General features: G+C 40.2%; 3 protein-coding genes across 3 annotated transcripts in view; 2 read left to right on the forward strand and 1 right to left on the reverse strand.

Moving 5' to 3' along the window:
- The window catches only part of gpank1 (G patch domain and ankyrin repeats 1), a 28,799-nt gene extending 25,222 nt beyond the window's left edge, over positions 1–3,577 (forward strand). The window contains exon 2 of the mRNA XM_028794930.2: positions 401–3,577. Coding sequence (XP_028650763.1) covers positions 401–857 — 457 coding nt within the window. The 3' untranslated portion in view covers positions 858–3,577. The remainder of the gene's footprint in view (positions 1–400) is intronic.
- LOC114646647 (probable cation-transporting ATPase 13A4) overlaps positions 1–27,464 on the forward strand; it is a 287,738-nt gene that overhangs the window by 140,548 nt on the left and 119,726 nt on the right. The gene's annotated exons all lie outside the window — the stretch shown is intronic.
- The window catches only part of plaat1 (phospholipase A and acyltransferase 1), a 274,219-nt gene that overhangs the window by 91,711 nt on the left and 155,044 nt on the right, over positions 1–27,464 (reverse strand). The window lies entirely within an intron of this gene.

Below are 27,464 nucleotides of genomic sequence, written 5' to 3' on the forward strand. Positions count from 1 at the left end.
TGGTGCCCTTTCCTTGCCAGCCAATGGCTCCTTTTTATGGCAGTGACTTGTATCACTTAGAAAACCAAATGGTTAGGAAAAAATATGACAAAAAGTAACATTTTGTGACATAAATTTGGGGAAATAAACAGCTTACAATATCCCTGACAGTATAATTTACTATGAATGGTATATTTCATAATACATTAGTTGTTGTTTTTAGTTGTTTTCAGTATTTACTGTTGGTTTTAATAGTTCCTTTCTACACAGTAATTAAAAATAAAGGAATTATGACTGTAAAATGTTATAGCCTCAGTACAGGATTGTATTAGGTGCTGTTATCCCATTAGCAGAAAATGTAATTAAATTTCAGACTAACCTTTTGACTCTAACATAACCACTGTACTCCTTGATCTTGCAGCTCTGAAGGCCCGGTCAGGCGTTTCTGTGCTGCATGTAAGGTGGAATACAAGCAGGATAGTGTGGAGCAGCATGAGAGGTCGACTGTGCACTTGCTGAGCCTTCATCTAACCCCACCACCTACCTACTACGGTGTGCCGGAGAGCAATGTGGGCTTTCAGATGATGCTACGCAATGGCTGGGATTCAGACACGGGCTTGGGACCTGCTGGAAAGGGACGTCGGTTCCCAGTCAAGACGCTACTGAAAAGGGACCACAAAGGTCTTGGCTACATGACCAGTTTGAAAGCCAAAGTGACCCATTTTCAGCCCCATGACATTCAAGCTGTCGAACGGCCTTTGAGCAGGGAGGTCACACGGACAGAAAGAGTAGCCACTGTGAACAGGCGAGAATCAAAGAGGAGACAGCAGAAAGACAAGGCTTGGGAAAGAGACCTTCGTACCTGCATGGACTGGTGAATGACTACTGGACATGGCTGTTACATCTTCAGTTTTATGGAGCTTCAAGCTCTGGGTAATTAATTTTGCTTTAGAGGACACCCATATTCCCTCGAGATCCAAAAGAATCATACAGAGTGCCTTTCTGATATGACCACTTTTATTATGACCATATTTGTGTCCTCTCTGGACCATCATTTATGGTAAGTCTGATTGGGCTGGACTATTGAGTGAGGTTAGCATTTACAGCAGTGATAACCAGGCTGGCACTGGTAACCTCGATTTAGTGTCTAGTTTCTGTTTACAGTGGGCGAGGAGGCAGATATGGACAGATATCTGTACCAAGCAATTTGAAATGTAGCACAATATAGAATGTAACAAAAGAATTGTCTACTGCTCATGATTACTTTAAATTATTTTAATTTTTTTCTTGCAAAAGGTTTGTGGAGCACAATATAACTAAATTCCAATAACCTTACTCTGTTATTTATAGTCATATAAAAAGTAAGTACACCCCATGACATTTATTTAAGACATACAGTATGTTCACTGTAAAGATGCACAAAGAAGGCAGAAAAAGATTTGAAAACTGCCCCCTAATATTGTGCAGTGTACAAAGCAAAACAACTGAAAGTTTCAACAAACTGCTCCAGAGCAACGTGTGGTTCCGTGTCCAAAACAGGGACAACTAAACACAAAAGGAGTTGGGCTTTTATAATAGCCAGGGAGGAAGAGGTGGGGTCCAATTATTAAGGCCGGAAGTGACCTTGGTAGGAGATGTGGTTAGGCAAGGGAAGCAGGAAGTGTTCTATTTTGGTTTCCCTTCAAGGGATCTGTAGGAGAAGGAGAAGAAAGGTTAGTGCACTTCGAAAAAACCTGCTCTTGTTTTCCACCCCCGGTTAAGCCCTTAGCCTGCCTCCCAATCGCACGTGTGTTACAGGACATATCAAGATTTGAAAAAAGACTATTTTTAGATAAAGGGGAAAAAAGCTGTGAAAATTTGGCTTTGCAGTAATTTACTCAACAGAAAATGAAAATATGCCATTTCTGTCTGTGGAGAAAATAAGCACACTGTTGGCTGTGATGGCTTGTATTGCCTCCTTCGGCAGAAACAACATTCTTACTAGAAGTGTCTACCAATCCCTGACATTGTCTAGGAAAAAGTTTTCCCACTGCCCAATGCAGAATTCTTGCAGCTGTACAATGCTTGAGGGGTCTCTTCCATACTTAAACTGTTTCAAATCCATCCATCCATCCATCCATTTTCCAACCCGCTGAATCCGAACACAGGGTCACGGGGGTCTGCTGGAGCCAATCCCAGCCAACACAGGGCACAAGGCAGGAAACAATCCCGGGCAGGGTGCCAACCCACCGCAGGACACACACAAACACACCCACACACCAAGCACACACTAGGGCCAATTTAGAATCGCCAATCCACCTAACCAGCATGTCTTTGGACTGTGGGAGGAAACCGGAGCGCCCGGAGGAAACCCACGCAGACACGGGGAGAACATGCAAACTCCACGCAGGGAGGACCCGGGAAGCGAACCCGGGTCCCCAGGTCTCCCAACTGCGAGGCAGCAGCGCTACCCACTGCGCCACCGTGCCGCCCCAAAATCCTCCTACAGTATTTCAAAGGGATTCAGATCCTGACTTTGACTTGACCATTCCAGAACCTTCCACTTCTTTTCTTTTAGCCATTCCGTAGTGGATTTACTGGTAGGTTTTACGGTCATTGTCATAGTGTAAGGTTCACGTTTGGTTGAGCTTCAGTCTTCTGACAGATGTGCTTAAGGATAATATGAGAACTTTCTGTTACAATGAAGAATTCATAGTGGATTCTGTGTTGGTGAGTTTCCCACTGCTACCCATAAAATTTCCTCCACCATTGGTATCCGGTTCTTCAAGTCAATACTGTCTTTGGTTTTCACCAGACATGTCTTCTGCTTCTGAGGCCAAGTAACCATCTTTGACTCCTCTGTCCAGAGCACATTGTTACAGAAGTCCCAGTCTTTGCCTGGGTGTTCAGTGGCAACTTTTAGTCTTGCCCTGATATTCTGCCTGGACAGCAAATGTTTGTCCTGGCACACCTCCAATGTAGATCTAATCTGTGCAGCCTCTTCTCTAATGATAGACTTGTGCATTGTGACATCAGCACTGGCAATAGCTACCTGTAGGTTCGTCTGGTGATGAATTTTTGGGCTTCTTAGAGACTTCTTTCAGCATCTTGCATTACGCTTCGAAATTGCTAGGGTGGCCTGACATGGACATGTCTTCAAATCTTGAAATCTTCCACACTTCTTGATTATTTACCGGACAGTGCAATGGCTGATTTCCAATTGTTTGCAGTTTTTTTTTAAATCCCTTCACAGACTCCTAGGCATCTATAACCTCAATTCTGAAGGTCTCAGAGAGCTCTTCTGATCTAGGCATAGTGATAACCTACACTTCAACAACAAAGAGCAAACCAAACTAAATGTCTGAGGTTTATATAAGACAAGTTCCTCCACGATTCTCTTTAAAGATGTTCTAATCACTGGTGCCTGATCTAATTTTAGGTATTTGAAGTAATGATAAATGTAAGGGTGTACTTTCTTTTTCCACATGTGAAATTTGCATTTATGTTTATTTAAATTATACAGTGGCATACAAAATGTAAATATGGCATGATGTTTGTTATATGACATTTATCCAAGGATACTGTTTAAATGAAGATCAAATCCTAACATACCCTAGTATATTAAAAAATATTTAATGGTTTGTACTTTGTTTCTTAAAACAACTGACTGAACAGTCTATAGACAAACATAGTACATATCCAATTTGGATAGACATTTTCTAAATTGAACAAATTCAGTGAGATATAGTAATGTCATGAACACCAGTCTATTGCAGGGTGAGCACAACCACACACTACGGCCAGTTTAGTGATGCCAATCCATCTAACCTGCATGGCTTTGGACTGTAGGAGGAAACCTATGCAGACATGGGGAGAACATGCAAACTCCATACACAGATTACCAAACCCTTGTTTCCTTTACTTCAAGACAGCAGTGCTACCACTGCGCCACCATGCCACCCTGAGATATACTTAGTTGTGGTTGCACTTACTAACAAATTGAAAAATGCAGATGCCTAAGGAAGACCTGTGATTTCCTTTTAGTTTTAGCATTCATGGAAAACATCCCCTCTTTCTTCATTCAGTGATCTTGAAATGTAGTGGAGACGAGTGGCCGATCAGCAGACTGCAGGTGAATGGGTATGCAGTAGTGCTGTCAGATTAACAAAGACAGTCTCAATGGTTTGGTAATCGCATGATGAATCATTCAAAAACAGAACCTGTACCTCCAAATGAATTTTAAATGGATATTAAAGGTAATAGGCAAGAGCCTGCCATTAAGTGTCCATTGCAGAATCTCCAGACTATTTTTCACTCTAGTGGTTTCTTTCATCCATCCATCCATTCTCTTCCGCTTATCCGAGATCGGGTCACGGGGGCAGCAGCTTGAGCAGAGATGCCCAGACTTCCCTCTCCCTGGCCACTTCTACTAGCTCTTCTGGGGGAATTCCGAGGCGTTCCCAGGCCAGCCGAGAGACATTGTCCATACAGTGTGTCCTAAGTCTTCCCCAGGACCTCCTCCCGGTTAGACGTGCCCGGAACACCTCAAGAGGGAGGCATCCAGGAGGCATCCTGATCAGATGCCTGAGCCACCTCATCTGGATGACTGAGCTTCTCACCCTATCTTTAAGGGAAAGCCCAGACACCCTGCGGAGGAAACTCATTTCAGCCACTTGTATTCACGATCTTGTTCTTTCGGTCACTACCCATAGCGCATGACCATAGGTGAGGGTAGGGATGTAGATCGACTGTTGAGAGCTTTGCCTTTTGCCTCAGCTCCTTTTTCACCATGACAGACCGATGCAGAGCCCTCATCACTGCAGTGTGTCTCTTGATTTCCCGCTCTATTCTTCCCTCACTCGTGAACAAGACCCCGAGATACTTGAATTCCTCCACTTGGGGTAGGATCTCGCTCCCAATCCTGAGAGGGCACTCCACCCATTTCCGGCTGAGAACCATGGTCTTGGATTTGGAGGTGCGGATTCCCATCCCAGCCACTTCACACTCGGCTGTGAAATCATTGGCCCTCATATCCAACAGGGTTACAGAAGGACTGCATCAATAAGTATGAGTACTTACAAAGGAAGACTTGATAAAAGTTTCCATGCAACACTTCCCATTCTCCAGCCACATGATCAGTGAGCAGAACTGATTAACCTCAAAGCTTCTGTCTTCCTTACCTGAAAAATCTCAGAATGTTTTTCAGAGTAATTATGAACATTTGATGTCAGAACAAAAGAAAAAAGGTTCAAGTCCTTGTTGAAAAAGACTTGTGTTTGTGTCTGAAGCATCATAGGATATTTTTCTCTGTTTTTTCCTTGTGTGTTTACTAAATTAAGAGAACTGCATGTTATTACCAACTTTCACAAACTGTATGAAGCCCCAGAAATACAGACATTCAGATGTTAAAGCAGAAAAAGTCCAGTGCTTGGAATGGGAGTTAATTCAAAAGCTGCAATAACTGAAAAAACACATTTGTGCAAAATTTCTGTGTTATACTGTATAAATAATATAAACATTGAGCAAATCTCAGATACTTCCTTATGTTGTGGCAAAAAATAAATTTAGTACAATAAATGCAATAAAAAATAAAGACGCAATAGCTTCAGATTAGCATTTGATGTGCTCTCTGCATTGCATCCGTCACTTCTGCTATGCCAGTGATGTCTTATAGGATGTCCTTTCTCAAAATACAGTACACAGTCTGATTCTATGCTACACTAGCACTTCAGCTAGTATTGTTTAATTTATTACACAATAAAGACCATTAATAGTAACAGCAATCTGCAGCATTAAGCAATCTCTGAAACCCCTGCTGAAACAAGTTGAATATTCAGATAAGCATAAGACTTCTTTCATCAAAAAGAATACACTAGACTGGACTTCCTTAATGTTACTTGTTGTAGACCAACTGCTTCTTTATTCCTTTCACTGACCACACTAAATACAAATGCAATTAGACCTTGTGTACTTTTACTTCACTTGATGCTTCAACCTAAAATCTGAATTGCTTGGGTACACAACAAAAGAACTTCACTGCTGAAATACTTCAGGAGGGCGTTGTAAAACCAAATAATTAATGTTCTGTCTGAAGAAGAACACTCTGTGACTCAACATTCTTACTAGAATGAGGTGCAGCTGTCCCTGTAAGTTTTGTTCCAGAACAGACCAACATCGAATTATATTCAAATTACCATGTTCCCCTTTCCAAAAATATGACATTATTATAAAATTCATTATCCTCATTAAGCCATTTTTCAATATACTTATTCAAGGTATCATTAATCTCCTATTACTATCAATTACAAAGTTCCTTTTAACATTTTCAAGTAGTTTACACCTACTACATTCTCTTTTTCTTTTGCCACCTGCTTTGTAATCCTTAACTAATTTCCTTCCTCACTCTGCAGCTCCCTTTCAAACTCCCATTCCTTACCTTCTTGCATCTTTCCACCCACTTTTCTACCATTTTGCTTTGTTTCTTGCAGATCAGCTTTTCACGTTTTGCGACTCCTTATAGCACCTCTTCTTTTCCATCTTTACAGCATTCCACCACCATGTTTCCAGGGGTCGCAAAGGTCCCTTTGTCCAACTGCAGTCTTTTGGTGTTTTCAACTTGAAATTCTTTTTTGCTGCTCGCTTGCTATTGATGATTCTGAAGTTTCATTTGCTTTTACTACCAATTTTTCAGGAAATGTAATTCTTAACACTCTACTCCTTCAATCTCTAGACAACAGAACACACTTCTTCTTATTTTTCTTCATGCCTCTTACTTAAAGATCTCTTACAATCAAGCAGTGTTGTGATACACAACTTTCACCAGGAATTATGTTTCAATAAACTCACCAACAAATAGTCAGTTATGCACCTTTATCTTTCATATTCATATGTCACCGGCCTGTTTTACTTCTTCCTAAACACTGTATTGCACGCAAATGTTTTCATTGCATCACCGAATTCCAGAAACCTTTCACCACTAGCATTCCTGGTACCAAAGCTAAAGTTTTCATGGACTCCTTTATAAGTATCAGCGTTAGCTCAAACATGTCCACTGAAGTCACCACACATTATAATCATTTTCATTATCTTGTCCCAAATCTTGTCTTTCTCTTTATCACTTCTGCCAACCTGTGTGCCGTATGCCGAGGCTTCAGTATATTTATTAATGGTTACTGATGATCATCTTAACAACTACATGTTTATTCACCTTCATCACTTCTACCACAGTGTTTGCCCATTTCTCTGACACAAGTACACCAACCCCAACAGTGCTAGAACAGCTTATTTTCCAGGAAAACTCGTACCTTGACCATTCCACTAAGCATTCTGAAACTCTTGCTGTAAGTGCTGTACATCTACTCCTTCTCTATCCAGCACTTTCACCACTTTTGCCCAATTGCTCCCAGTATTTCAATTCTTAATCCTTATTCTGTCATATTCCTATATACATAGGAATTCGTCCGAAGCCGATTGCGCAGTCGCCTTCTGCGCAGCTGCCCGTAAAACCTTACGAGACCGACATCCAACCCCAACATCGCAGCAGGTGGCAGATTTAGAGAAAGGCGACTTCGATTAAAGCTCTAGAGCAGGGGTAGGCAATGTCGGTCCTGGTGAGCCACAGTGGCTACAGGTTTTCATTCCAACCCAATTGCTTAATTAGAAACCAATCATTGCCAATCTCAGACCTTATTTAATTTTATGGCTTGTTAGTCTGTGCAATGTAAGGCTGTTATATCGTAGATTTTTTTCCTTTCCAAGGATATTATCCAAATGATTTGAAGCACATTTTTCTATTAAGTGCTTTATTAAATCAAACAGTGCATGATGAACACACACAGATGTAATTGGAGAAAAGCTAGCTGGAGAACTGCTGGCTGCTTTGTCTTTTACATCTTTTTGCTAATAAGGAGCAATTAAAACACTGAATGCAGCAGTTTAAGATTGAAATAAGCAATTAAGGTTGGAGAACTTTAACAAGCGAGACCATTAAAATGAAGCATCAAAGTGTCACTTCATCAGCAATAATTGAGTTCTCATTAAGGAACTGGGTTGGAACAAAAACCTGCACATACTGCGGCTCTCCAGGACCGACATTGCCCACCCCTGCTCTAGAGGCCTGAAAGGCGATTTCGAGTACAGCTCGAGGCCTAATTACGCATTCTGATTCAATTACGCATTCATTCAATACACCTATATCAGGTTTGTGGTGCTTATACTTATTACTATTCCATATTGTACTGGAACATTCATCATTCAATATTATACTATAGGCCTGGAAAATTCATCAACTAACAGTACAAGCCTGTACAGTAATGAGTAAAGCGGACTACAATCATTACAAAACAACTTCTTCGTTACTTATCATTTGTTCTTCATACACTGCTGACACAAACTCATGCCCGTTTCATCTTACGTTGTCGAAGCGGGCTCTTTGTCTAGTATAACATAAGAGAACACTATGAAACGAAACACCTGGACAAATACAAGGATCTGGATATACAGCAGAAACTCCTGAAATTAGAAGAGTTGAAAAGAAGTCTGGTCTGACAACAGACTATGCTCACAAAAGCAAAATCACAAAGTAAGCCTGCTGTTAAAGCTCGTTTTATTGTGGAAGAAGAGATAGCTAAATCAGCCCGGCCATTTATGGAGGGAGAGTTTGTTAAAGGATGATTAAAGTGTGCAACATCATGTGTCCGGACAAAAAGCAAACATTTTTAAATGTACTGTAAGCCTGAGCAGAAGCACCGTTGCTGATCATGTATGTGAGCTTGCCACTAATCTACAATAACAACTGATGGAAAAGGGAAAAGATTTCATTGCATATTCCCTTGCTGTGGATGAGAGCAGTGGCATGTCTGATACTGCCCAACTGTCAATATTTATCCGTTTATTGGACTTCACTATATGTTTTACAGAGGAACTTTTGGGAATTAAATCAATGCATGGCACAACCGCAGGAAAATATATTTGAAGTGATATCTAAAAGTGTAAATGAAATGGCGCTGCCTTGGGACAAACTGGTAGGACTGATGACAAATGAAGCGCCTGCGATGTGCAATGAAAAGAGTGGATTAGTGGGCAGGGTCCAGGCGAAGATCCTGGAGGAGAATTGCACTGGTAAACTGATAATTTAACACTGCATCATACACCAGGAATCATTGTGTGGTAAGGCCCTGAAAATGGAGCATGTAATGAGCACCGTAACCCAAGCAGTTAAGCATCTGTGGCAAACTACTGATGGCTACAAATCTTCATCAGCAGTGCTCTGACTTGAAGGGAAGGAAAGACACAGCAGAATGCTTCATAAGCACATGGAGACAGTGACACAAAAAGAAAAAAGCAAAGTTATCTTGTTTTGTGTGAAATTACCGTTAGTGCCGAACAACGCAAATGATTTTCAAAAAAAGGAAAAAAAGAAAAGAAAAAACACATCTCGCTGTTTAATTATGTTCATGCAACAAACATATCCATTTCTACCCATGTCCCCAACTAGCTTCCTCCATTCCGTGGAGCTGAAATCTATCCCCACAACACTGGGTCCAAGGCAGGAAGTTCTGAAGTAAGATTAGTGAAGCGCCTAAGAAAGAATTGCAGAAAACACACCTCTGATCACCGTGCCTCAAAAGGTGGATGTAATGTGATGTAATGATAAGAATTCTACATATCACAAATGGAATATAAGCCTTTGAAGATGGCTCACAACTGTTGCAGCCCCAAGAGAGTGTAATGTTAGCAAGGTCAGAGTGAGGCACTGCCCCAGAGTAGTTTTCCCAAGTAAAAAATAAATACCTATAAAGACTGCTAATGGCTGCACTTAGATAGTTGAGATTTTTTGGGCAGAACTCCCAAAGCTCTACCAAGCTCGGACCGTCTACTGTCTAAACACAAAGTGTTCCTGGCTCACCAGGGGTGATGCTCTGCTGAATAGATGGTCATTGACAGTCCTCATTATGTTCAGATCTCTTGCATTTCGCACAGTTTGACTGTTTTCTTATTCTATATTTCTGTAAATATTGTACTAATCCTCATTGTTCAATGATGTCTCCTGAGCACTTCTGATACACACATTCAGTCTATCCCAGCAACTTTGGGTGCAAGGCAGGACACCACTGTGGAAACACACATGCAGGCATGACACTCACATGAGGTCAGTTTAATGATGTTAATAGACCCACCCTAGACCCATGTCACTGGGGGAGTGGGACAATGTGCAAACTCTGCATATGACAATTACCAAATGCAGGATTTTAAGCCAGGATGTAGGAGCTGTGAGAATGCAACACTAACTGCTCCATTGAGCCACACAGTATTATTAACTAGTTTTATTAATTATGTACAACCTAGCCTTTAATTGCAATAGATTAGTAAAAGTTGTTTTAATCTTCTTCTTCTTCTTTCGGCTGATCCCATTAGGGGTTGCCACAGTGGATCATCTTCTTCCATACCTTTCTGTCCTCTGCATCTTGCTCTGTTACACCCATCACCTGCATGTCCTCTCTCACCACATCCATAAACCTTCGCTTAGGCCTTCCTCTTTTCCTCTTCCCTGGAAACTCTATCCTTAGCATCCTTCTCCCAATATACCCAGCATCTCTCCTCTGCACATGTCCAAACCAACGCAATCTTGCCTCTTTGACTTTGTCTCCCAACCGTCCAACTTGAGCTGAGCCTCTAATGTACTCATTTCTAATCCTATCCATCCTCGTCACACCCAGTGCAAATCTTAGCATCTTTAACTCTGCTACTTCCAGCTCTGTCCCCTGCTTTCAGGTCAGTGCCATCGTCTCCAACCCATATAACATAGCTGGTCTCACTACTGTCCTGTAGACCTTCCCTTTCACTCTTGCTGATACCCGTCTGTCACAAATTACTCCTGACACTCTTCTCCACCCATTCCACCCTGCCTGCACTCTCTTTTTCACCTCTCTTCCACAATCCCCATTACTCTGTACTGTTGATCCCGAGTATTTAAACTCATCCACCTTTGCTAACTCTACTCCCTGCATCCTCACCATTCCACTGACCTCCCTCTCATTTACACACGTGTACTGTCTTGTTCCTACTGACCTTCATTCCTCTCCTCTCTAGAGCATATCTCCACCTCTCTAGGGTCTCCTCAACCTGCTCCCTACTCTAGCTACAGATCACAATATCATCAGCAAACATCATAGTCCATGGGGACTCCTGTCTAATCTTGTCTGTCAACCTGTTCATCACCATTGCAAATAAGAAAGGGCTCAGAGCTGATCCCTGATGTTACCCACCTCCAACTCATCATACGCCTTTTCTTTAGCCTTCGCCACCTCTCTCTTCACCTTGCGCTTTATCTCCTTGTACTCTTGTCTACTTTCTGCATCTCTCTGACTATCCCACTTCTTCTTTGCCATCCTCTTCCTCTGTATACTCTCCTGTATTTCCTCATTCCACCACCAGGTTTCCTTTTCCTCCTTCCACTTTCCAGATGTCACACCAAGCACCCTTCTTGCTGTCACCCTTACTACATCTGCTGTAGTTTCCCAGCAGTCTGGTAATTCTTCACTGCCACCCAGTGCCTGTCTCACCTCCTCTCTAAACTCAACCTTACAGTCTTCCTTTTTCAACTTCCACCATTTGGATCCTTGGCTCTGCCCTCACTCTCTTCCTCTTCTTGATCTCCAACATCATCCTACAGACCACCATCCTATGCTGCTTAACTACTCTTTCCCCTGCCACCACTTTGCAGTCTTCAATCTCCCTTCAGATCAACTCTTCTGCATAGGATGTAATCTACCTGTGTGCATCTTCCTCCACTTTTGTACATAACCCTATGTTCCTCCCTCGTCTTAAAATAAGTATTCACCACAGCCATGTCCATCCTTTTGGCAAAATCCACTATCCTCTGACCTTATTTATTCCTCTCCTTTACACCATACCTACTCATCTCCTCCTCGTCTCCTCTGTTCCCTTCACCAACATGCCCATTGAAATCCGCTCCAATCACCACTTTCTGTCCCTTGGGTACACTGTTCATCACTTCATCCAACTCACTCCAAAAATCTTCTTTCTCATCCATTGCACACCCAACTTGTGGTGCATATGCACTAACAACATTCATTATCACACCTCCAATTTCCAGCTTCATAATCATTACTCTGCCTGACGCTCTTTTCACCTCCAAAAAACTCTTGACATTCTGTTCCTTCAGAATAACTCCGACCCCATTTCTCCTCCCATCCACACCATGATAGAACAATGTGAATCCACCTCCAATCCACCTGGCATTACTCCCCTTCCATTTAGTCTCTTGCACGCACAATATATCAACCTTCCTTCTCTCCATCATATCTGCTAACTCTCTCCCCTTACCAGTCATACTGTCAACATTCAGAGTTCCTACCCTCAGTTACACTCTCTTTACCTTCCTCCTCGCCCCCTGCCTCCAGACATGTCTCCCACCTATTCTTCTCCTTCGGCTAACAGTAGCCCAATTTCCACCAGCACCCTGTTGGCTAACAGTACTGGTGGCGGTCGTTGTTAACCCGGGGCTCGACCCATCCGGTATGGAAATTTATATCATTGTCCGCATATTGATTTGGCAAAATTTTACACTGGATGCCCTTCCTGATGTAACCCTCCCCATTTATCCGGAGAAGAAACACACTGGTTTGTGCATCCCCTGTGGCTGGGTTGATCAAGACAATGCAGACAATAGTTTCAATTTTCATATTTTTATTAATATTAAAAGGCAAATTTAGAGAACCATACTATACTTATGGGGAACTTTAAATACCCAAATATTAACTGGGCTAACCTAACAAGTAGTAAGGTACAAGAACAGGAGTTTTAGATGTAATCATGACTGTTTTTAACACAGTATGTTAAAGTACAATTGAGGGGGAAGGCCTATCTCGATTTAGTGTTCTGTAATAATCGGGATGGGTGGCACGGTGGCGCAGTGGTAGCACAACTGCCTCACAGTAAGGAGTCCTGGGTTCTCCTCCTGGGTCCTCCCTGCGTGGAGTTTACATGTTCTCCCTGTGTCTGCGTAGGTTTCCTCCAGGTGCTCCGGTTTTCTCCCACAGTCCAAAGACATGTAGGTTAGGTGCTTTGGCAATCCTAAATTGTCTCTAGTGTGTGGGTGTGTGTGTGCTCTGTGGTGGGTTGGCACCCTGCCCGGGATTTGTTCCTGCCTTGCGCCCTGTGTTGGCTGGGATTGGCTCCAGCAGACCCCGTGACCCTGTAGTTAGGATATAGCGAGTTGGATAATGGATGGATGGAAGATGTGGTTTAATTCAAGGGATATTATGCTTAAGTCATATAACACTACTGAGGCCTCATCTAGACTCGTACTGTATTCAGTTTTGTTCTCCATAGTATAAAAGTACAGCAGCACTAGAAAAACCCTGAAGAGTACAACTAGGCTGATTCCAGGAGTAAGAGGTATTTGATGTGAGGAGAGATTGAAGGAGTTGAATATTTTTAGTTTTGGCAAATGGAGATTAAGACAGAACATGATTGAATTGTTAAAAATTATGAAAGGAATTAGCACAGATTTGTTACTTTAAAATAAATTCAGCAACAAGTATACAGAGATACAGTTGGAAACCAGTTAAGGGCAGATTTTGCACATATGCTAGAAAGTTGTCCTTCAGGTAAAAGAACCATAGACACATGGAATAAATCACCAAGTAATGTAAAGGTGTAATAAGAATGTAAGTTTAATGTCACTGTGCTCTGTACAAGAAATTATTTTATAAATCCATTCACATGTACAGGCCAGGCCAAAAGGGGCTCTCAGCACTTAGAAGTGCTTAGCCAAGCATCAGACAAGATGGACGGAGACAGCTTGAGAAATGTGTAGTCAGCCTAAAGACAGGTGTATGCTATTTTGTCCTCTGTTGGAAGTGAGCACGGGATCTTCTTTCCTTGTTTGGAAATGGACTATTTGCCAATGTGGAGGCCTGCACGTGGAGGAACCAGTATAAAAAGGCTTGGACTGCAGCCAAACACTTTGAAGCCGATGGACGGAAGATTATGTCATCCGTCCTGAAAATCCTTTCAGCGCAGCGACGAAAGATGGCAGACTGTATAGATCAAGATCCCACCTTGATAAAGTTTGCCATAGGCTTCCTGTCTGTAATGTCGTGTAAATCGTCAGTAAAGAAAGCTGCCAAGTTATTTTCTCTTATGTGATTTTTACCACCGTATCACTATGGGAGGGATATAGCCTTTTATATCATATCTATGTATTTTTCAGTTACTTAAAACGCCACAATTTCAAAAGAACTTATTCCAACTAGGGAGCTATATTGCCCCCTAAAAGGAAACAAAAGGATAATCGAATTTTAGGAACCTTCAGATCTGGATTTGATGTTATTTTGGACAATCTAAACGATGAGGATGGACAAGATAAATAGCCTGTTCTCGTTTCAACTTTCCTATGTTTCTAATGTTCTGTTCTAATTTGTGTGTATCAAATAGTACTATCAGGGATTTATTCAGTTTTAGTTTTATAATTACTCTTATTTTGTCCCTGACAATGAAAACCAAACAGGGATGTAAGTGGTTACCAGAAATGTAAGTTGTGTTCACCTCCACACTGGTACTACACCACCCAGACTGCTCCCTGTCCTTTTAAATTAGAAACACTGTAGATCCCTGTAGTTTTAGTGCTGGGGCAATGCGTTCTCAAGGATTCACAGACACTAGGAAGCTTCTTTCTTTTCATAGAAGTTAACATCAACAGAATAAAAATTGTCTATAAAATATCATTAGTGGCATGACTGGTAGGAGAACAATATTCATCTATTATCTTTATAGACCACAAGAATGTGACAAAATTGAAAACTGATAGGTGTGTAGATAACCCTGTTGATCATTAATTTGTATCTGGTTCATATATTTTATTTATTATAAGGCAGTAAGTAATAATACAGTAAGTAAAGGAAGATGCATAAAACATAATTCCTTCCTTGCTGCTACTACAATTCTTGAGGATGTTCTGAATTTTGTGAGGAAATTGGTAAAATCGAGAAATGATCACAAACCTTCCTGAAAATATTTTCGAGTGTCTTGAATTTGTACTTGATAACCACATGACAGAAAGTCCATTTCTGAGATCTTCACCATGTAGTCGCAGAACACCAATGCAATTGAAAACCACGCGACCTTATTCACCCATATTTCTGAAAGACAACTGCTAGAAAGGATTTGCAGGACTAGGTATTAGGTTTTGAACTTGCAGTCAGGCTAAAACATTGTCAAGTTGCCCTCTAGGGTTATTGCAACCTTTACCATTTTCTGTTACAACTTGGAAAGCATTTAATTTGGTCACTTTTGTCAGAATTCATTTTCTAATCAGTTTAGGGTCCCTTTGGCCAATACCAGACATTGATATGGTGCAGGTACGAAGTCTGAACAGGATGTCACTACATTGCAGGGCATACACATGATTTTAATCCACAAAGAACCTTGGACATTGGTGCCAGAATGCAGCAGGAACAACCCCTGCAGCACTTTTCTGCCATTTTACCCACTTTATTCCTTTGACTGTTTGTTCACCTCAGCTTCCCTTTTTGGCAACCTTTCTCACTCTTAACACTTTCTCCAAGTCTTGAATCTTTTTTCACACATACTGTGTTGATTGGCAACTCTGAATTAACCCATTGTGACTCAGTGAAGGGGTGTGTGAATAGACTGTGAACTATCCCCCCCACCAATACCCAACCACTCCAAACCAAGCAGTACAAATTGATAGACAAGTATTTCAAAGTTTCATCTAAGGATTCTTTCCATCATGTTTATAATTACAAAATAAGTGGGACACATTTCTTACAGATTGGCTTTATCCAGTCATTTCAGAATTGGGTACCAGCTTCTGATGTTCATATACTCCACCTGTTAGCCTGGTTTCACAGACTTCAAACATGTTGATGAGTGCTTTTGGAGTCTACACCTAAGGAGAAAAATTTTGGAATGAAACTTAGTATTGGATGCTCACAAAAATACTAATTTATTGCAGCCTTGTTTCCATTTTTTGAATATTATTCATCTTACTTTTATTCTAGTGATTCCATTTTGTTTTATAGTTTCATGGCCACAGCCAAAGGGTTGCATGTTAGTTGTGTGTCACATGATACCTTACATCATCTATTCTACTTATAATAGATGTTGGCATACAGCCTCTAACATACTAGCTTTGGATCTATTTTTTTTTTTTTGCATCTCTTAATGTAAAATAAAGGGCACTTACAAGAATGCTTTAGAATTAGGACTTTTGTTTCTTTGAATTCCCTATTGTGCTTTTGTGTATTAGGTTTCAACAATCAGTTTTCTTTTTCATTCTGTATTTTGACCTTCACCCTGTCCCCTTACTAAGACTTTCCTGGTCATTTTCTTCATTAGAAACTGTTTCAATCACTTGGTCTTTCTAGAAGGACACGTAAACTCTGTATAGACAGTGCAGGCTAAAAACTGAATCCAGGTCCTTGGAGCTATAAGACAGCAGCATTAACCACTGTACAGTCCATTATGCTGCACCTATTTATCCTTTAATAATCTGTCATACACGTGCGAATAGGAAACAGGTAAAAGGACCAACTGAAGGTAATTCCATGCCAGGACAGGGGGTGGCGGGGCGCGCTAATCCTTTCTCTGTTATTTCTGCAGATCAAAAATGGGAAATTGTTGGATTCCGGTTCCGGCCCTGAAGACGTAACTTCTAGCTCCAGCTATTGTCACTTCTAGCTTCTGCCATGTCACTTCCAGTTCTGGCTATGAAGACGTCACTTCCAGCTATGGCTACATCACTTCTGGTTCTGGCCCTGAAAAAATCTCTTCCTGGCAGACACCTTAAAACTCACACCACTTCCTGTTTCCAATCAGTCAAATGTTGGACTCAAACCTGTGCATATCTCTGCAACTTAATTTGCCTTTTGCAGCCCGGGCTCAAGTATATGGGTGGCTGCCCCAAACCTTTTCTGTGTGTCGAGGCTATTTATTTCACAAATCAATGATAAAATTATAATATCAATACATTAAAGGTAAAAGTCATTTTTGTCAGTCACTCACTCACTTTCTAACCCACTTAGTCCTAAACAGGGTCATTGGTGTCTGCTGGAGCCTATCCCAGCTAGTTTAGGGTATAAGGTAGGAACAAATTCTGGACAGGGTGCCAGACAATCTCAGGGTGAACCACCCACCCACCAACCACACTCTAGGGCCAGCTAAGGATTTGGCTATCTTTAAAAGTTTTACAACCTGATAAATACTGAATTGTAATTTCAGACGGCACACAGACTTGTTAGTCATTTAAAATGTCTCTAGTTATGTCATCATTTTATGGCTTTCTTTAGGACAGGCCGCATGCCTGTCTCAATTTGGCTGCCAAGTTCATGGTGTGTGAGATGCTCCTTCATCATGATGGTGAGAGAGAGAGAGAGTGAAGGGTAAAGCAACCAAATTTATACATTCAGGAAGTATTGGGTTCACTGAGCCAAGTAAATCCAGAGTAGGAGAGCTAACAATAGAGGATTAAGTGTTAATTTTAGGAAAGTACATTTAGTTTTGGTTTGCTGAGGTGGAGACAGCACACTCTAAAATGCCCGATTTTTACCACTTAATGTATTGTTAAGTAGGCTTGTATTCTCAGTCAAAAAGCTATTTTAGTTATCTGAGCTGGACAGACAGGTTTCTTTGCCAGTCAATTCTAGTGCTTCTTTTAAAGGAGATATGTTACTGAATCTTTAGCTAAAGTTCCTACAATTAACTTTCTCAGATGTCTCTCTAAGCCTCTTTCTGTTCTGTCTGAAGAAGCCTCATATGCTGATCAGAATCAAAACAACCTTTTCTGCAGTATACATTTTGATTATCTGAGGAGCTTGAAGGTCATGGCACATAATAAAATGAGGATTGCCTGTTGTGTGTGTTCTTTTGTTTATTAATTGCATTTCCAGTAACATGTTCTCCCTTAATGGTAGCCACAGTAATCTGATAAAATGGAAAAGAGATTAATATCAGGCGTCCGCTGTCCACAAGATTTTATGCAGTATCGTGATTTTCACCCACTGCAGAGGACCTGGAAAGTCTATGCATGTTCTTTCCATTGTGTGTTAAAGAAACCAGATGTATGATGCTCCTGTTTCAAAGAGGTGTAGCAACCTAATACAGAAAAAAGAAGTATGTACTGTATGTAGAAAATATTTTTTGTAATTGTTTGCTGACCTTGCATTAACCAGCAAACACCTAAGGTGTGGTAGCTTCTGGCTAGCACTGCTACCAGATGTGAAGTGTGCAGTTTGAGTTGTGCAATGTGTTTATTGTGTGCCTTCTTTGCAGGTAATTGTGGTTTGTCCATTTTCACCTTAATGCCTTTCAATTTTAAACCTGAGGTGATGCTGTTTCAGTTTAAGCAATACATAGTGTGGTCAAAATGTAACATCTTATTAAAGAAAGAAACATCCCCTAATAGGACAATTTAGTAAACAGGCAGAAGAAAAGCTGTTCATTGTATCTTTTAATTACTTCTCGGCAAAATGCCTTGGAGGGAGCATTCTTCAGAACCAGTCTATTACAGCATGGTCAGACTGATTAGAATGGTCAGAGAAACAAAGGATAGAGGTTCATTTTATAAACTGTTGAATTTACATACAGTGTCAATGCATACATTTTATTCTGGTTGGTTCGTTGGTTTACACCCAAATATTCATATAGAATAAAAGTCTATTATATTAGATTCTGGTTCTTCTTATACCTTTTGATATGAGACATCACCCTTGAAATTTCTGTGCATATAACAACTGTCCATTCTCGTTCATAGGACATCTGCTTATTTCTTAGTCATCTCTTAGTCATCCTTCAGTACATTTTGTAGATTACATCAACCTTTCTTCTGGTGCATTCTTTATTTACTTGACCATCTCAGTATTTTTTCTAAAACAATTCTTATATTCAGTGTACATTTTGTTGTTCACTTGACCTTTATTTGATTTCCCACATTTATTAACCCTTTATGCTATTTCTTTAAGATGAATGCTATGTTACCCTAAAATTATTCTTCCACATTCCCCCCTTTGAGTCTCGTTAAAACTGTAAGGAATAATTTCCTATTATTCAAGGAATAATTTCCTATTATGAATAATTTCCTATTATAACCCTACTCCTAATCTGTATAAAACGTATGTATACTAAATATGTCTCCCCTTAGAGGCTAAAAGGAAGTAAAAGATTCCTGGCTAGCTGCATTTGGGAAATAACAGAAATTAGTGCAAATCATTAATACCTAAAGATAAATCACATAAATTAATAATAGCTAATAAAATCAACAATAGTGAACATAGAAAATCAAGTCAAATAACATGTATCAAAGTTATTTTTCTTCAGAGTATACTGTCATTAAATGTTTTCCTCTATAAATCTCAGATTTGTGTCCCATAACCTCATAACTTCCATGTAGAATGATAAAAACATTGTCAACAACTGTCTGATTTCCTTTTTATCCAACAAACATTAGCTATCTTGGTTCACAGGAGTGAACTTAGTCATATATTTTTCATCAGTGTTGTTGGTAATGATACAAACAACCCAAGTATTTACTTATTTACTTTAAAAACATCCGAAGTCCCTAGTTTTTGGTGCCAATGATGTGTACAATAATAACCAGAGATAGAATCCTTATGCAAACAACCATGCTTACATCCTCGTGCTCTCATTCACAAAGTTGCCCCAATTTACATCCTGCTGTGGCCTTAGATTAGATGATCACCTTTGATAAAAACAGCTATCTTGCTAAAAGTAGGTGTCAATCTTCCCTTCAGAAGATGTCGTTACTACTCTCATTAATGCAAGCCATTGGCTAATGTCAATGTAACATTAAAATTGCAAGGTTTGTACCAAAGCTTCTTATTGATGTTAAAGTCTTCTGCCACCAGCTGGGATCCTTGGTTTGTATCTAGGCTTTCCAATTTCACAAACTGCTCACTCACCACTCCATGTTTAAGACACTCCATCTCTGTTGTGCTGAATTATTACTTTGTTTTGCTAACTTCTATATTATTTAGGCCCAAAAAGCCATAATAATTATTTGTCCTGTATTGCCACCAACTATTTCTATCTATATGGCCCTAATTACTCCAGTTCCTAAAAACACTGTCAGCACTATCCCACAAACTTATTTTCCCTTATACCATGTTCTACAAACCTTAAAGGTTTGTACTTGACCCTGCATCTAATTTAGCACATTTAAACCTTAAAACCCGATATAAAATCTGTTCTAATGTTGCATCTAATCCTTTTTTTTTAATTTTATTTATTAATTTTATTGTAATCATTCCATACAAATAGATCAATTTATACAAAAAAGAACTGAAGACAAATCAAACCCCACCCTTGAGAAGGAGAGCATGGCCAAAGGAGAATTGCTTACGGCTTTTTAAAAAGGCAAAAATAAACAAAAGAAAGGAAAAAATATATATAGGTTAACAAAAAATGGAGAAGGGAAAGAAATGCGGAAATAATTATTTCTTCTTATTCTAAAATATTATTGATTAGATCCTGCCAGGTTTTGAAAAAATTCTGTACAGATCCTTTAACTGAGAATTTGATTTTTTCCAATTTCAAATAATATAAAACATCAGTTTCCCACTGACTTATCAGAGGAGAGTTAGGATTCCTCCAATTTAACAAAATAAGTCTACGTGCCAAAAGTGTAGTGAATGCAATCACCGTTTGCTTGTCCTTCTCCACTTCAAGTCCGTCTGGAAGAACACCGAACACACCTGTTAATGGGTTAGGAAGGATTGTGACATCAAGGCTGTCTGAAAGGCACTTAAAAATTTTGGTCCAAAACGATGTTAATTTGGTGCAGGCACAAAACATGTGACCCAGTGAGGCAGGAGCTTGGTTGCAGCATTCGCAGGTTGGATCTTGCCCTGGAAACATTTTGGACAGTTTTAAACGAAACAGATGAGCTCGATATATAATTTTTAGTTGAGTAATTCTATGCTTTGTGCATATGGAGCTCGAGTAAATTCTCTGCAATGCTACCTTCCACTCCTTTTCTGATATATTGATTAAGAGATCTTTTTCCCAATGTCCTCTTGGATCTTTGAAAGGAAGGGATTCTAATAAGATTTTATATAATGCGGAAATGGTGTCTAATTCCTCGAAACTGAGCAGTATTTTTTCCAGCATGGTGGAGGGACGAGATGAGGAAAATCGGGCAGTTTCTGTTTAACAAAGTTTCTAATTTGAAGATAGTGAAAGAAATGTGTAGCTGGGAGGTTGAATTTGGAACGTAATTGTTCAAAGGATGCAAAGATATTGTCTATATAAAGATCTCTGAGCAATTTAATCCCAAATCTTTTCCAGGTATTAAAAACTGGATATGTTTGCGAGGGTTGAAAGAGGTGGTTCTCTTGCAGAGGTGCCACAGATAAAAGATTTTCCATCTTAAAATGCTTTCCAAGTTGGTTCCATATTCTGAGTGAGTAAAGCACAATTGGGTTATTAGTATATTTGTGATAACTTGCATTTATTGGAGCACAGAGCAGAGAGTATAAAGAAGTACTACAGGATTTTAATTCTATTGCGTGCCAAGCCTGTGTATGTTCATTTTTTTGTGTCCAAGTTTTTATGGCTTGTATGTTTGCTGCCCAGTAATAAAACTGGAAATTAGGTAAAGCCATGCCACCTTCTGCCTGAGGTGTTTGTAGGGTCGCTCTTCGGATACGTGGGTGTTTTGAATTCCAAATAAATGAGGTTATAGTTGAATCTAATTGCTTAAAAAACGATTTATTGATATATATTGGAATCCATATTACTAACCGAGAATAAACCGGATATGAACGCAGGGACACGGCGATGGGATCATGAGATGTACTGCGCAGGCGCGCGTCTCATAAACCCGCAAGTGAAGTCGTATCCACCGCGAACGAAGGACTCACGGACCAAGAACGAAACAGCTCAACTAACGTGAATGAGAAATGAAGCAACAACGCACCCATAGCTACCACTAACGACACAACCACACAAAAAAGAGGATTCTGCGCTGCACTCCAGAGTCAAACGTGAGAGGCTACGGAGGCCCCACAGGTCCACAAAGATACTACAGAGGGGACAGGTGTCACCGCCATAATGTGAGTGGCACTACTGCGGAGTGAAGGCGCAGGCGTCACCGCCATATTGTGAGTGGAACTACTGCAGAGTGAAGTTACGAATAATGTGCTGCTTGGGACTGTACAAACCGCTGAACGCTTTACACCAAATTCAAACACAATACAGCTCAACGATACAAACACGAGCCCACCTGGATAAGATCAATGAACGCAGGCGCCTACAACGCGCCTCTGAAACTGCGGAAGCAAAGCAGGCACGGGTTCAAAACGAACGACCTCGACTGACGGATATACAAACACGAGCCCGCCTGGATAAAATCAATGAACGCAGGCGCCTACAACGTGCATCTGAAATGCTGCAGGCAAAGCGGGCATGGCTCCAAAACGAACGAGCTCGACTAATGTATTTCAGGATACCCAACGCCGGGGGTAGGCGAGCGAAGCGAGCAGGTGGCGGAGCCCCCTTGTGTTTTGAAATAAAAGAAGTTTAGGAAGGATATTCATCTTAACAACGTTAATTCTTCCGGCTAGAGTGAGATGAAGGGTTGACCATCTATGCAAGTCTTGCTTAATTTTTTCCATACAGACGGCAAAATTTTGTTGATAAAGAGCTTTATGTTTACTTGTGATATTTACCCCAAGGTATTTAAACTGATCTGCTATGGTAAAAGGTAGGGTGTCTAATCTAATATTATATGCTTGTGAATTTACTGGAAAGAGTATACTTTTATTCAGATTAATTCTGAGACCAGATATCTTTTGAAATTCTGTGAGTGCTGTTAAAACTGCAGGCACAGTGTTTTCTGGGTCTGATATATATAAAACCATATCATCTGCATATAGAGAAATTTTCTGTTCCAGTCGTTCTCTGATAATCCACTTTATCTGATAAGAATTTCGACAGTGAACCGCCAGTGGTTCAATGGCGATTGCAAACAGCAGTGGTGACAAGGGGCATCCTTGTCTGGTGCCACGTTCTAGCTTAAAGTAGTCTCAACAAATGTTGTTAATACAAACTGAAGCTTCTGGATTGGTATACAGTAATTTGATCCATGCACAAATATTCAGGCCAAACCCAAATTTCTCCAATGCAGTGAAAAGGTAATTCCATTCAATCATATCAAACACTTTTTCTGTGTCTAATGATAATAATATCTCTGGGGTGTTTGACTTTGCTGGTGAATATATTACATTAAACAGGCGTCGGAGATTGGAAGATAAGTGTCGGCCTTTAATAAATCCAGTTTGATCCTGTGATATTACCGAGGGCAGCACTTTCTCCATCCTTCTAGCTATAATTTTTGAGAGTATCTTAACATCATTATTCAGGAGTGAACTTGGTCTGTATGATGCACATTGTAACAAGTCCTTATCAGAGGTGTGACCAGAACATCATGTGTGGGTGGGCATTTGGCTTGTCTGGGGGGGCAAAAAATATCTATCCATCAATCCCCATTTTTGTCGGGTGTTAAATAACAATAACAAAATAGTTTTATGTAACATATAAAAGCAAAAATTGTGGCATAAATCATAACCTTTTGTTCAATAAAATCAACAGAGGCAATGGAACTTGTATTTTTTGTGAACAAATATAGAACTACATCTACAAGGTAAATATCAATAAAGTCAAATGTATACAACATATGAGAGCAAGAACAGAAACGTGGCTTATTGTAGTCATGGGACGCTATAGGACATCAGTTTCCAGTGTTTAACCTGGATATTATCTACAGGACCAGTCTGAGGTTACTCTTGGCAAATTCTGAAATAAATTCATTCATGTCTAGATTTTCTGTGATGTTTTTCTCATGTGCCAGAATGACTAAATTTCTCTTCCTTGAATGCAGCATTGTTCGGCGGAGTGGAGTGAGAATGCGGTTCAAAGTAGAGAAAGAGCTTTCGCATGCAGCTGAAGACACACCAATGATGAGTGCTGTGATGCAGACATGGCTCTGACATGCGGGATACAAGACGTGTGTTTGTGGAATCCGCCACTGTCTTTTTCTAGAGCTTTTTTCCAATTAATGTAGCCGTGTTTGGTGAAGATGTCCTCGCGGTCAGAATTGGAAACACTAAATTTGTGGCAGTCAAAGCAAAAGCTGCTATCACGGACAACAGAATATTCAAGCCATGGTCGAGACTGATACCAGCTTGCACTAAAACATCTGAGTGTCTTTCCGAATGTGCGCTTGGGATAATTAATTAAAATGGGCTGGGATGGGCTATCCATATTTAAGTCAGGCAGACCAGACTGTATATTTTGTTGAAGGCAGAGGTTTGGAGTACCCGACATGGGCGCAGAGCTGGAGGATTGTGTAGGCTTATCTACATCTTTTGGAGTTTCAGTTCCCAACGTGGGTGCGCTGTGCTCCGTGTTGGTAGCAGCGGTGCCTGGCTCAACCATGGAGCCAGCAGCTTGCGGAGGGACAGAAGTTGAAGATGTCTGCTTTTTAATAAGCCACCTATGCATAGCCATTGGTGTTACCAGCCAGAAAATAAAAGAATGGAACGTATACACGATTTTAATTAAAGAATGGGGTCAACAGGTTCAAAATGTGCTGCAAAATGTGCAGCGAAGTGAACTGTGAGCAGCACGGTGCCTGTCTAGTGGAGGAGGCACTGACGGATACGCCCCAAATTCAAACAGGCCGATTGGAAAGCAACTCAGTTTTGAAAATCAAATGTTATTCTTCTCCAGAGTTTTCATTGGACAGACAGAGCATTTCATGGGGGGAGGGGGGGCAGTGCCCACCCCAGCCCCACCGTGGTCACGCTTCTGGTCCCTATTTTGTTTAGGAAATACGGTGATTAATGCTTGACGAAAAGTTTGAGGTAGAATTTGATTGTCTCTAGCTTCTGTAAATGTTGCCAATAAGAGGGGAGCTAGCTGAGTGGAGAATTTCTTATAAAATTCTACAGGGTGACCATCAGGGCCTGCTGATTTCCCGCTTTGAAGTGACTTTATAGCATCTAGTAATTCTGATAGGGTCAGAGGTTTATCCAGTTCCTCAGCACTTAAAGCTATCTATTTGTGGTGTCTGTAATGTATCCAGGAATGCATTAGATTGTGTGTTGTCTTCTTTGAACTCAGTAGAATGTAAGGATTTATAATAATCTCTAAATGTGTGCATTATATTTTTACGGTCAATGATTTCTTCTCCATTCATGTTGGTGATTACTGGGATTGCATTGCGAACTTCTTGCTTGTGGATTTGTTGAGCTAAAAGCTTATTGGCTTTATCTCCGTGTTCATAGTAATGATGTCTTGACTTATAAATAAGTTGTTCAGTTTCTTTAGTTGTCAAGATGTTGAGTTCTGTATGCAGAGCCTGCCTTTTCCTATGAAGAGCTTCATTTGGATGCCTGGCTTGTTCTTCATCTATTCTAGTAATTTCGCTTCTTAGCTCTGACGCTTTCTTGATTTCTAAGTTATTTCTGTGGGAAAGATATGAAATAATCTGTCCTCTTTAGAAGGCCTTTAGAGTTTCCCAGAATATTCCTGCAGAAACCTTGGAGGATGTGTTTGTCTCTAGGAAGAAGCCGATTTGTTTGGATATAAATTCTGTGCAGTTCTCGTCTGCCAATAGAAGAGGATTAAGACGTCATCTGCAAGGTGAGTGTGAGGGGCTTAATGATTTTAGCTCCAAGACTAGAGGGGCATGGTCGGAAAAAACAATTGTGTCGTATTTGCACAACTTAATCGTAGGCAAGAAATTATTATCTAAAAAAAATAATCAATTCTTGAGTAGCTATGATGCACTGGTGAGTAGAACGAATATGTTCTTGAGTTTGGGTTAAGAAACCTCCAGGGGTCTGATAAGTTGTGGTCAGTTACAAACTGTGTAATTGTCTTTGCAGTGTTAGATGTTGTCCCCCCGTCACAGGAGTCCTATCTAAGAGTGGATTTAAAACACAAAGTCCCCAGCCATTATAATTTTATGAGTGTTCACATTGGGAATGGATGCAAATAGATTTTGCATGAATTCCTTATCATTGACATTGGTGCATAAGCATTTATCAAAATCGTTTTACTGTTATATAAGTTGCCCATGACCGTCAAATATCTCCCTTCAGGGTCCGATACTACATCTGATGCTACAAATGGGACTGTTCTGTGTATGAGAATTCCCACACCTCTAGTTTTCTTTGTAAAGCTAGAATGGAACATTTGGCCAGTCCAGTCTTTTTGTAGTCTGGACTGATCCTTGCTTAGTAAGTGGGTCTCCTGTAAAAATACTATTTTAGCGTTTAAGCCTGTTAGGTGAGAGCATACTTTCTTTCTCTTTAATTCGTGATTCAGGCCTTTAACATTCCAGCTCACAAAGTTAACTGTCCCATCATAGAGACATTGATTGAGTTTTTAATGTCATTTTATAGTCTTAACTGGTAGTGAGGCAGTTTTAATCTTAATTTCAAATTTCCCCACGAGTTATTGCCATATAGCCTATTGTTAAGATGATATTTATAGTAATTAAGACATAAACATATAGTGTCCAAGTAAAGAAAAGGATGTACAATTATAATACCAGTCTCTTTAAAAGTGGATCCGACAGCAGATGATAGGTCCTTCCCATTCCATGACAGAATACGGCTCGTTATTAACTTTCAAAAGAGTGTCGGGAACAGCTTCTTTAATTCCTTTTCAGCTTCCTCCTTGCTTGAAAATACATAATACTGGTCTTAAACTTCCACTTTCAGTTTGGCGGGATACAAAAGGCTGTATTTGATATTGGCTTTCTGTAGCAGCTTTTTAATGTTGAAGTAGGCTGCGCGTTTTGCAGCTGTTAATGGTGAGAAGTCGAGGAAAATACGAATAAGATTATTTTCAAATATAATCTCTTGCTTGTGTCTGAGAAGTGCCATCACATCAAGCTTACATCATAATCGCTCGAAGCGGACAATAAAAGACCTGGGTTTAAAGGTGCTTGATCTGAGTATGCGATAAGCTTCTGCTATCTCGGTATCAAATTTAAAGTCATCTCCAATTATTTTAGAGAGTAATTCTACTGCAAATTTCACTGGGTTTGAGCTTTCTCGTTTCTCAGGTATACCTTCAATTCTTATATTATTTCTTCTGCACCCATCTTCTAGGGCCACAAGTCTGTCTCCGAGTTTTTTGCATTCGGAATTCGCAGCTGTAGCTTTTTCATCGACGTTAGACACCAATTGTTCCGCTGTTTCAACTCGAGCCGTGAATGCCTGTTTAACGTCCTCCAGCTGATCTGTAACGTCATTCATCTGATCGGCAAGTTTTTTCAGTTTGGATCTATTTTCTTCAATGTGTTCCTCTAATTTCTTCAAGATGCATCTAATCCTAATGTAAAATTCTGAATATATTAATATCCACATTTGTTCCATCTTTCTGTATCAATTACTATTACACAATAAAATTCACATTCTTCATGAAAAAAA

The sequence above is a fragment of the Erpetoichthys calabaricus genome, chromosome 2 (genome assembly GCF_900747795.2).
Source record: "Erpetoichthys calabaricus chromosome 2, fErpCal1.3, whole genome shotgun sequence".
Lineage (NCBI taxonomy): Eukaryota > Metazoa > Chordata > Cladistia > Polypteriformes > Polypteridae > Erpetoichthys > Erpetoichthys calabaricus.